Source organism: Ictalurus punctatus, chromosome 3 (assembly GCF_001660625.3).
Source record: "Ictalurus punctatus breed USDA103 chromosome 3, Coco_2.0, whole genome shotgun sequence".
In the NCBI taxonomy this organism is placed as follows: Eukaryota; Metazoa; Chordata; class Actinopteri; order Siluriformes; family Ictaluridae; genus Ictalurus; species Ictalurus punctatus.
The window spans coordinates 1,443,854-1,456,082 of record NC_030418.2 but is presented as its reverse complement, the minus strand read 5'-3'; the positions used below and the strand labels follow the sequence as shown (position 1 = coordinate 1,456,082).

The 12,229-nt window shown below is 44.9% G+C and overlaps 1 protein-coding gene and 1 long non-coding RNA gene across 2 annotated transcripts in view; both read left to right on the top strand.

The window, feature by feature from the left end:
* Positions 1 to 1,116: 1,116 nt before the first annotated feature.
* LOC124627734 (uncharacterized) lies at positions 1,117 to 6,906 on the top strand. The gene is made up of 3 exons (XR_006982283.2): positions 1,117 to 1,621; positions 6,276 to 6,454; positions 6,581 to 6,906. It is a non-coding gene; the product is annotated as an uncharacterized LOC124627734 (long non-coding RNA).
* Positions 6,907 to 9,414: 2,508 nt separating this feature from the next.
* The window catches only part of kcnh5b (potassium voltage-gated channel, subfamily H (eag-related), member 5b), a 42,655-nt gene continuing 39,840 nt past the window's right edge, over positions 9,415 to 12,229 (top strand). Inside the window, exons 1-2 of the mRNA XM_017464720.3 lie at positions 9,415 to 10,355; positions 11,710 to 11,833. Coding sequence (XP_017320209.1) covers positions 10,283 to 10,355; positions 11,710 to 11,833 — 197 coding nt within the window. The 5' untranslated portion in view covers positions 9,415 to 10,282. The remainder of the gene's footprint in view (positions 10,356 to 11,709; positions 11,834 to 12,229) is intronic.

Below are 12,229 nucleotides of genomic sequence, written 5' to 3'. Positions count from 1 at the left end.
ATAGTGGGTTGGAGAAATGACAAATGTTTAATTATTTTAAAAATAAAGACATATTAAATTAAACCTGTTTTGAGATAACCAAGCATTGCATTATAGCCTTATTTGTGTGTGTGTGTGTGTGTGTGTGTGTGTGTGTGTGTGTGTGTGTGTGTGTGAGAGAGAGGAAAATGTCCTGGAGACGGTGGTAAAATATTTATTCCCTTTGTGATGAAATTAAATCTATAAATAAGGCATTATGAAAGAAAGGAATACGGAAGCCTCTCCAACCTGTAAAGTGAGAAATACAGTCGTTAAGGAGCTTCAGATAAACGAGACTTGTATTATTTTTAAAGTTCCTAAGTTTTCTTGGGTGTAATTTTTGCTTTATTGAATCTGTTTTTATTTTAAATGTAAAAAAAAAAAAAAAAAATTCTATATAGAATTCGCCATGGATTTGCTCAAGGTTCTCTGGTTTCCTCCCACCTGCATGCTACGCTATGCTAAATTCCCCCTAGGCGTGATCCACAGGGACCATTACAGTTTCCATTATAACCATTAAAACCGTTATCCACTAGACGTAACATGCCACCCATCTACAGACTGCAACAGATTACCAGTAGAGACCCACAGAGACCATTACAGTTTCCATTAAAACCAATACAATTCCCATTAAAACCGTTATCCACTAGACATAACATGCCACCCATCTACAGACTGCAACAGATTACCAGTAGAGACCCACAGAGACCATTACAGTTTCCATTAAAACCAATACAATTCCCATTAAAACCGTTATCCACTAGACATAACATGCCACCCATGTACAGACTGCAACAGATTACCAGTAGATACCCACAGAGACCATTACAGTTTCCATTAAATCCAATACAATTCCCATTAAAACCATTATCCACTAGACATAACATGCCACCCATCTACAGACTGCAACAGATTACCAGTAGAGACCAAGAGAGACCATTACAGTTTGCATTAAATCCAATGCAATTCCCATTAAAACCATTACAAATTCTGTTGGGTTTTCCCCCCAGCAGGGCTTGTTAACTACAGAAAAAAATACAGTGTAGTAAAATGTAGCATAGTGTAGTGTATGGTGTAGTTTAACTTCTCGTAAAACTACTACTACTAATAATAAAGATATTTCATTAATAACACGTAAACAACCGTCGTTATGGTAACAGGAAGTCCACCACACTAATTGGGAAAATGGCGGCACACAGTAATTTGGTCAAGCGCAAAACGTAAACTTTGCTCATATTAATGTGACAAAAAAAACATGTTTGCTCTAATTACAGGTCATAAACCCCGGACATAAATACATTTTCATAACAAAAATAACTTCACATTACAGTCGACAAGAAAAGGGAACGCGCGCGACTCCCTCGCCGTGCTGAGGGGAAACCGGAAATGACGTAACTGGAACCTTTCTTTCAACATGAGGCAGCAAATTTAAACATTGTAAAACGTTTCTAAACTAATTAAACTATCGTCTTTCTGACAGGGGTGTGTATTTTGAGCAGACCTGTTCGAGTAAACAGATTTATTCTTTATTTTTATTATTTAAAGTGAGGGCGGGGAGAAAATACCTCACACAGAGCAGGAGCTCCGTAAAAGGTCCATAGCGGTAAGTCAGAAAAACACGTTTATATTACATTCTAGTACATATTCTTGAGTCGTTTTTCACATTTTACCATTTTTTGTTGCTTGTAGACGTGTGAAAAACGTTTGCGCTCAACTCGTATGTGTTTAAACCGCCTTTCATGCTGCAATTCCTCCATCGAGCCACACGAGGGAAGCAAAACCAAACACTCCAGACTTACCAATTAAAGCAGGTTTAAAGGGGTCATGTGACGCTTTTTCCTTTCCCTTTAGTGTGTAATGTATTTGTTTGTGCATGGAGAAGAACTGCAAAGCTCATAGTCTCCCACAAAGGGGTTTATTCTATCTGACAAGAGAACACTGCTCCAAACCCGCCTAAAACGCCTCGATACGAATCCAGATATTACTTCCGCGAAGGTCCACGTCACAATTTGATATATCAGCATAACGGTTAGCATGTTCGCCTCACCCCTCCAGGGTTGGGGGTTCGATTCCCGCCCGTGGCCCTTTATTTCGCCACAAAGAGTTGAATTCTGGACTCTGATTGGTCGGAAGGTGTTGGAAGGTGTATCCAGTGTCAGCTCTTTGTCAGTCAGAGAGAAAAAAAAAAGTTAACTTTTTTTTTTTGGTTTTGTTGTTGTCTTATTGTCTGGTGAAGATCATAAATAAGGGAACATCCTTAAACATGACTCCACACACACACAAAAAAAGTATGACTTGTAGATCGTTAATAAATAAATGAATCGAATCACTGGCGGATTGTCGTGGTATAAGACGCATCAAAGGCATCGTGATGTGCCGTTATTGACAAAATTCGCAACTTTAACTAATGGCAACATTAACTCTGCTTCATCAGCACCGTCATTTATTTCCGCTGATTATTTTCGAATAACAGTATAATTCCTAATTATAATTCCTTACATAGAATGAAAAAGAAAATGAAAAGCAGAAGATAGACGTTTCACTCCGCCCCTGGTGTGTTATTCTTATTTTGCGAATGACTTTGACGCCTATCTTGAATTAGGCAGCAGAACTTTGCCTGGAAATGGAAGTGGAGGGATTTATTATTCTTCACCTCAGACGAGTACAGATCCGAGAATGATTCCCGGGGTGTTAACCAGTCCGCGTATCGAACTTCGAGGAGGCCAATTTGTGTAATGAAGTCAGACAGAGCGTTAAAGTTTTTCGATTGCGTCAAGGTCACGGCTTTAAACAGAGCTTTTGAGACGCACCGTGTATTTTAAACGCTCACACTTTCGCTTTTTCTTTTTTTTTTTATAGTTACAAAGTCAAAACGATTAGATTATACTGTACGTATTTACGTTCAGGAAGAAAAATGCCGCAAAAATCCGGTTTTTCGGGGATTCATTCTTCTTCCACGTCTAGGGTTGGAACGCCGGCTTCCGCCATGTTTACTCTCGTCCTGTGCGTGAGATGCCCACGTCGCGCGGTTGTGAACGTGTCAGCGACTGTATCGTCAGTATCACCGGAGGACAAATTGTCATCCTGGGGAGGAAACGTACCGATATAGCATGGACGATACGATATGGCGCGGCTCTATTACGGTACTCGGTCTAGCGCAGTGAGTGTTGGATTGAGTAGCGCTCCCAGTCTATTAACCGAAGTGGAGCTTTAAAGAAGCTCCGCTGTAATTCATTCCTCTGATCGGCACGTCGTTCTCGGCCACGGGTGTAATTTGCAGATTGCTTTTCCTCGGCGGCCGTGATCGCTCCTGACGGTTCGTCTTCCCGAAAGAGGAAACGCTGCCAAACACGCGTTCACCTTCACCAGCACGCCGCGAGCCGTTACTCATACCCCATCTCATTATACCGTTTGATCAAAGATCTTCATGGCTCGACTACCAGGCCGTTAATCCATGGGCTCCAGCCACACTCGGATAAGTGTGTTACGGTAACACCGCCATGAAGACCATCCACCATCGTCATCCTAATGGGACGGGAAGGAATCCTATAAGGAAGGAAGTAAATTCCGAGGGAGGAAAGGAAGGAAGGATGTTCAGAATTTGGGAAAGAAGTTACAAAATGAAGTAAAAATAAAAAAAAGGAGGCGAGGACGCGCTGAAGGTAGGAAACGGAGGGAGGACGCTTGGAAGAAGGGTGGAGGAAGACACAGACCTACTGATCAATAAATACCTCTCGGGTTGTTTCCGGATAAATAGTTCGGCTATAAGGAAGGAGGTTTGAATAAAAGGGAGTTTAGAAGGACGTTCCGACGGAGGAACGGCGGATGGAAGGATCTTTGGACGGAAGGAAAGAAGGTCCGAATGAAGGCAGGAAGTGAAAAAGGAAGCGAGGAAGTAAAGCTCAGAACGAGGAAGTTCCCGATGAAGGATGTAGTACGTTTTTAAAGGAAGTGGTGCTCCAGAGGAAAGGAAGAACTTTTGAAAGGAAGGAAGGGAATTCAGAGAGGAAGGAAGGAAGGAAGGAAGTAGGGACATTGTGAAGGATGCTGGTAAAGAATGAGGAAAAACGCAGAAGATAGAGGAGAAACGTTTAAAAGATCGTCACATGGGATGGAAGGGAGGAAGTGGGGATGTTCTGTGACGGACATGAAGACACGTGGAAGAAGGAAGGATGAAAATTCAGACCATATTGGTCTGACATTGTTTCTGGACTAATCGTTTGACTATAAGGAAAGAAGTTTGAATAAAGGGAAGTTCAGAGGAAAGCGAGGGATTCCCTTTATTTTGAAACCGGCGAAGATTGGAAGGTGGAGGTTTTCCCACTCCTGTCCCTAAAATAACAGCCGTGGCCCACACACATGCCTCTGCTGTCTTACGACCGACGGTCTCTCTACCCTGCGCTGTTGCGTAACAAACCCCTAATCACTAGGGGCGGGGTTTAGATCTTTAGCGTCCTCAGAAGGAGAACGTTCGAGAGGAAGGAGAGAGGAAAGAGATCTGGTCAGGAGGCGATGATTAGTTTTTTAAAACAGCCGCTCTGACAGTAGTGCAGCTGTAATACGTTATCGTTTCCGTGGTAACGGCCATTCAGGGACGCGGCACATGAACAGCGTGTTCGTTTGTTTTTAAATAAAATCGTGTGTAATCGATGATATGATGAGGTTTTCTGTAAGGAGGCGTCTATTCTCCTTTTTATTAAGGAAGGAGTCTCCAGTGTCAGCGTGTTGTTACAGTCAGATTTGAAGCTGTAGCTTTCGGCTGTGGGGGTATTTTAATTGTGCGTGTATGTCGTGTGCAACAATAAACCCGGCACAATCGGCTCATTTTCATCCCCCTGTCCTGTTTTATCGTCTCCTCGTTGTTAGCCTCCTGGCCTTTATTTATTTATTTATTTGTTTGTTTATATTTTTTTACTGCTGAAGGCTGTAGAGGAAATCGTGTAGGCATGTGGATATTAAAAGCTCTCCAGACGGAATAAGTGTCGTCACCTCTCCTTCTGTCGCTTTACTAACTCCGGCACAAAGCTAGTGTTATTATACACACGACGCACCGCTCCCAGACGATCCGTTCACATCCCGCCGCTTTATATCGTCGACTCGAGACACGAGACGCTTAACGCGAGACGCTGCCGGTGGACAGCAGCATTTCCCCGGTGATTTTTGCGTTTGCAGAAATAAATGTAAATTCCCGGTAGTATTAAAATAACTACCAATATAAAGACTGCTAAGAACATGCTAATAACCCCCTCTCCCTCCCCTCCCCCCCTCACCCAATCGAAATGATCCTCTTTAAATATTTATCCTATGTGCTATCAATGTTTTATCATGAGGTCACGACCAGGATTTTCTTTTGCTCACTTCTGAGAACTTTTCCGTAGCTCTTCCTTGTCCTCGCGTGCTCCGAACATTGTAAATGTTTAAACACGCTTAATGCACTCGCCAGGCTCGCAGTTGCTTCGGTGAATGCACTTTGACATATCCGGCGGCTTTGGAGTCGATTAGAAGTAAAAGCACATATAGGGTCAGCAACCCTTCTTTCTCCGGACACGACACGCTTTTGGAATTATCGCCAAAGCGTGCTATTTTTTGTGCCGCAATGCTTTCCGTCACACGTCTCCGTCCTCCTCCTCGTGTGGCGCGCACGTCCAGTGACGATTAGTCGTTTCGAACCGGTCGTACCGACTCGAACGTTTGGGATCTTTGCTACGGCGCTGTAGCGTTCTTCACAGGGGTGTTTAATAACGTCGCCCCGGAGAACATTATTCGAAGAAGGAAGCTCCTTCACCTGCAGCGCGATCGCTGCCTTCGTCCCCGGCGTCTTTTACAACGACATCGCTAATCGGCGTTGTTATTTTTTTATGTAGCCTTTTACGTAAGTCGAAAGACGTCGTGCGTAAATTTGAACGTAGATGTAAATCTATTACAAGTGGCGCAGGAAAAGTCACGTTTATCAGCAGTGAAATGAATATCAGGTGCACTACAGAACGCTTCCCAGGTAAGGCCCGGAGGTTGAAATTCTTTCTCTGGTGTCAGGAGGGAAGAGCGAGAGATCGATACTTTACAGGGGTTTGTCGTTATCGTGTGAAACAGACGTGCGGACGACGGGGTCGACGACTCTGGAGGCCCGGCGTCCTGGAGGGACTCGGCATGGATTCGATAAGTCAGATATACAGGACGTCTGTCTAAGTTCCCTATGGAAAGCTTCACTATGGAGGCACATCTATTGATGTTCTCTTCTTTTTGTTCTTCTTCTCCAGCGGGCATTTTATTCCCCTTCAAGGGTTTGAGATGATCAGTCGTCTCCAACCATGGCCCAGTCGGACCTTGAGACACGGCGGTTGCCGTGGGAGCTGTCCGCGGTGCTGAGATTCGTCACGCTTAGGATGCGGCAGTTCCCTGAACAGAGTCCCGATATTAAATGTTCCTGTATGTGTAGGTGGGTGAAGAGTTAAATATAGGTGTTAAGTGGTGAAATCAGGGCAGTCATCTCCTAAATGTCGTCATGCGTTAAAAAAAAATCTTTAACCACCACTTTGTCCTCCATATTTGTTTTTTTGGTCAGGGGAATACGCTTTCCCTTCACTTGGGTGAGGTTGCACACTCGGCCCTGTCACGTCTCTGGAGGACGTACGCTCTCACACCCGCAGGTCCTTCGTGATGTCGTCGGTCGGTGGGCAGGTCCGAAGCCCTCGTGTGGAGATTCTCCGGAGCTGAGTGTTGTGTTTGTGTGGATCTTGACTCTGAGCCTAAAGATAGTAATGGTGGGCAGAGTTAGCGTGCAATTAACGCTGGCATGAAGATAAATAAATAAATAAATAAATAAAAAAGAGCAGAGGAGTATTCAATGCCTCACCGCCGTCTTACACAACACTGCTGGCATGGAGGGAAACGCTATCTGCATTCTACACGTAAAGCAAACACACTGCTATTGACGCCAAAAAAAAAAAAAAGGTTCAAGGAGAAGTTCGGCCGAAGATAAAATTCCAATATGGAAGTTGCGCAGTTCTAAACTGGTGTCTGTAATCTTCTCTGACTCATGCGCAGACGGACACGTACGTGTGGATGCTGCTACACCCTTAGAACCCTTTCGAACTCTTACGGGATCTTCAGTTGTGTCTCTGGGCGAAAGGTCTACTTTATGGCTCACCACTGCTTCAGTGGATAATCTTACCTGAACACCATCGAGATCCTGCTGTAATCATAAAGACTGTCCTGTGGTTCATCCCGGGACCTTTAGTCACGACTTGTTCACACTGAACATCCTTTCGACACGCTTAGTGCTTACTGAGTGTCTTTATTCTTCTAGACGTGTATACGCTCGTGATTATAATCTCATTATCCGGTACGGCCGTACGACTCGAGTCCGGTCTCGAGATGTTTTCTGTATGGACTTGGGATGAATTGGATCAGATTTACCGACATGCGTACTCGGACTCGTCTTGGTCTCGGGCAGCGGTCTCGCTTAATATGGTCTTGGTGTCTCTCAAGAGTTTGTAGAAGTAATATTTGACAAGAAGTAATTCACTATGAAGTGGAACCTCGACGCGAAAAGAAGAAGAAGAACCCAGAGGAGGATGGGTTCGCTTTTGAGTCTTCATCAAGATGTTTTCCTTTGCCACTCTTGCCTCTGGCTTGTTCATTATCAATCTAAATCTGCATCCGGACTGTGACACGGCGTCTATTGTTAAAAGCCCTATTCAGATCAAACCGAAATGAACCGAACACGCTTCCACCGCACACGGTGTAGGAGTAACTTGTCAGTGATTGGCGTGATCGCCTGCATTTGGGACGAGGGGACATTTTTGTCGTAGTTAAATGCCATTTTTGGCTTTTTTTGGGCCTCTTGATCCATTGACACGTCGCCGCTGTGTGCTCGGGTTGTGTCCTGCTCCAAAGACGAATACGCATACTGTTTATCCTCTTCGTTTTGTGCTTCTGTGATAAAGTTACTGTACTACACTCTACTGTAGTGTTGATGTCGTAGCCGCAGAGCTGCTTCTGCTTCCCTCTCGCCCAGGGACTCTCTCTCTCTCTCTCTCTCTCTCTCTGAGACGCCGAGGCCACTGACTTATCGACTCATCTATTTTTAGACACATTAGGTGTTTGATGTCTGAGGGCTTTTGATATCTAAATCTGCTCGGCGGTCAGAGAGGGAGACGGGCTCGCTGGCCAATTAGCACTGCAGTCAATGCAGGGAAATGGAGGCGTGCTGTGATAGGCAGGTGTGTGTTTGTGTGTGTGTGGAAGAGACAGAGACAGAGAGAGAGAGAGAGAATACTATGACTGCACGGCTTGTTATCTGTCTGTGAAGGTACAGTACGGTCACTAACCCCTCGTGCCAGTGACATTTAGAGGGTCGATTAATTATTCAACACAGTACACAGATGAATCACCAAATACCTAATATCACTCTGTTTATGGGATGTATTTAAACAGTTTTATAATGACAGTATTACACTAAAAACGCCTTTTATGCCAAAGAACGAACTTCCCACCGTCTCGGTTTCCAATACACCGCACGCTCTTAACACTAAAGGTTCTTCAATGGTTCTTTACAGCACCATAGGTTCTGCAAGTAACCTTCTTCTCGACGGGAACCACTTTTCATCGTACAGGGTTCTTGCGTTGAGCTGTACGGTCCTTTGTAGATTAAAGACGTCCTTTATGTTTCACTACGGCTTCTTCAGAGCATCATGTCTTACCAGGATAAAGTGAACCCTGTAAGGTTCTTTGTGGGACTGGAAAAGTTTACCCTGGCATCACTGTTAAGAACCTTAAAACAGTAACTAAGGGTGTTTTTTTTAGAGAGAGAGAGAACTTTTGATAACATGGTTCCTTGTGGCACTGCTGTGAAGAACCATTTGTGGATTCTTTAAAGCACCAGTGAATAGATGGTTCTCGGACGAACCGGAGAGTAAAAGGTTCTCTGTGCAACGTTAAAGGGTTCTCCTGTGGGATCAGGAGGAAAAGCCCTTCTCGGTTCTATCTGGAACCTTTATTTTTAAGACTGTGGCCAAATAAGTCAAATAAATAAATAAGATACATTCGGCAATTCGGGGGGGGGGGAAGGAAAATTCTAGAAATTTTCTAGAAATAAAAATCCAATAACATTTCAGTTTATCACTCGTACCGGTGCAGTTTAGAGAAACAGGGATGGTGAGTCTGCTTGCTTGGTTGTTTGGTAGAGTTCACACCTGTAGAGTTCAATTAACTGGCAGGGTCTCCTTTTTTTTTTTTTTTTTTTAAATAAGGTAAAGATCAACAGAATGAGGATGTCATACACACATAGACTTTAATGTAAACAATATAAACAAATCAACACCTCAAATACAGGCTAACAGACTACAGAAATAAAGAAGCAGTCATAGTCCCCCCCCCCCCCCCCCCAAAAAAAAAATATTATATAGATTATTTTTTTTCTTCAGAATAATACACACACACACTTCCCAAAACTACACACACACACACCCCAGTATCATATAACCAGCAGAGAAAAACATGATCATAAGACTTGAAGGTGTGTTATTAAAGAAATTCAGCCAACGAGCAAAAAAAACAACATGAATGCAAAGTGTTCGCACAGTGTACAAAAATAAAGAATTGAGATGAAAATAAATAAACAAATAAATAAACAAATAAATAAATACATCAAACCTAAAGCGCATAATGCTTTATACAAATAAGAAGGAAAGAAAGAAAGCAATTTTGCACAAAAACGCGTAATTTGGAGAACGGTCTGCGCGCGCATTCCGGAGCGCAGGTTTCTTTTTTGTTTTTTGATGTTTAGCCACGTCACGCGCGCTGTTTCCCGAACGTGCTGCGCATTGTCCTGCTCCACGCCGCGACGCTCGAGCGTCGTCTCGTTTTATCCTGTGCATAGAAGTTTCCAGAACAAAACAAAAAAAAAAAACGGAGCGACAGAGCACAGCGCGCTCGCGCTCACCCGCCGGAGCTCAACGGCTCAACCGGCTGCGCTGTTAGTGCGCGCGTGTGCGCGCATGCGCCTGTAGTTGTTTCCCCACTAGCGCGCGGAGTCGCCTGAGCTCGGAGACGGAGCGGACTGCGCATTCGTGTTGGTGTGTGTGTGTGTGTAATTTATTTTTTTTTAAGTGCTCCACAGTGAAGAGACAGGGAAGAAAGAGCGCGTGGGGCGTTACCATGAGCACGAACCTCACCGTCCCGGCGCTCCACGCCGCACGCGACCATGTCCGCTTGACGCGCGAGCAGCGCGAGACGGTCATCCGCTGAAGCGCGAGCAGCAGCGATGCCCGGCGGAAAGAGAGGGCTCGTGGCGCCGCAGAACACTTTCTTGGAGAACATCGTCCGGCGCTCGAGCGGTGAGAAGCGCGTTTGATGTTTTTTGTTTGTTTGTTTGTTTGTTTGTTTGTTTTTTTGGGGGGGTTGTTTTGGTGCAGAACCTGTACAAGTTCTCGAGATCTTACTGGTCGCGCGCGTACACTTTATTTTATTTCCTCCTTGGATCTGATCCCCCCCCCCCCCCCCCCCCCCAAATAAATAAAAGACTTTCACTAAGTCAGTAAATACAACGCTACAGTGACAGCTGAGGAATTGATTGAATAATTGATGAGGAGTCGACTCAGGGCTGGCATCTGCCTCACAGGAAATAAGCTCTGCCACCCCAACTTTTTCATTGGTTTGAGCAGATGTGATGAATCATGCCTCGCTTATCTAGACTTAAATCTTTGCAGTGTTCTTGGGATTTTGATCAAACCCCTTAACACAATGAGCTATAGAACAACACTGAATGCCCGTATTAGGGATACATCCATACTGAGCACAAGTACATGTTTTGTTTAGTTTTTTTGGTACTTGTTGATACTGGTACTGGTACTGATGTTTTGCAAACAGGGACGCCATGGAACCTTATCTCTGTTTGTGTTCCCGTGCTGCTTGCGATGAAGTCCTCGGGCGGAGAGATGTTACGGGGTGCGACAGTATCTTTAACAGAACGTCTGAATTGCACCTGCGAACAAAAGCGCCCAGTGCTCGCAGAGCTGAAGTGCTCTCACGGTTTCGACATCCGGACAATACGATGTTTTCGCAGTCCGCTTTACTGTGTACAGATTGCTGTCGTTGTGAGGTCTGTTCAATAGTGTGACAGCAGGCTACATGAGGCTTGGGTCGCGTGGTATCGGAGCATTTTTTTTAACGAGAACGACGAATACCCGATACCGGTATCCGTATCGATTCATCCCTAGTCGTCGTGTGCACGTTCTTCCTGTGCTTCGGGGGTTTCCTCCAGGTATTCTGGTCTCCTCCCTCCGTCCAAAGACACGCGCTGTAGGCTGGTTGGCATTCCCAAATCGACCGTGTGTGAATTATTGTGTGTGATTGTGTACAGTCGGGATCTGTCCTTTCCGTCTTGAGATCAGCGTATTCGGTCTTATTCGGGGTCAGTGAGGTAACGGGGAGAGCAGAGCAGCTCAGACGCTTCAGTCCTTCAGCTCCCGCTGGCCGATCGGTAGACAGTGAAGCTCATCTGGGTGATGTGATTCTTTCCAGTGTATCCGTGTTTAACCCCGTCATCTAATCCCAGTCGGTTATTCCTTCTACATCTCCAGTGGGCGGGGTTATCCAGATGGCACACACCTTAACCAGGTCTTCTCGATGCTCCCGGCTCTCTCAGGAATTGAGGTCTCCCTCCTGTTTTTCTCCTGTTTTTCTCCCCAGAGACGAGTTTTCTGCTGGGGAACGCTCAGATAGTCGAGTGGCCCGTGGTCTACAGTAATGACGGCTTCTGCAAGCTGTCAGGTTACCACAGAGCAGAGGTCATGCAAAAGAGCAGCACGTGCAGGTGAGTGGACTCAATTGTAAAGGTAATCTTCTCCTTCTTTACGGCCGGACACCGTACAGGCACTCACTCACACCTTTAGCGTTTTACACAGTGTATTACAGTGCCCTGACACTGGAGACTCCTTCCTCAAATGGTAAATCAACATCACCTCATCGAGAACTTAATTCCCTGTTAATACCGACACAATTTGAATCCATAAAGTGTATATACGGAGCGTGCTCCGGGTGAACGAGCTGTTATTACTGTCCGAGTTAATCAACACCTTCTGACCAATCAGAATCCAGAATTCGACAGCGCCGCGGTCTAACTTCAAAATAACGCACTCTAATACGTCTATGTCGACTACAGCTGCATTCGGCTTCCGGCCGTTTAAACCAATTTGACCTTGTATTTGAG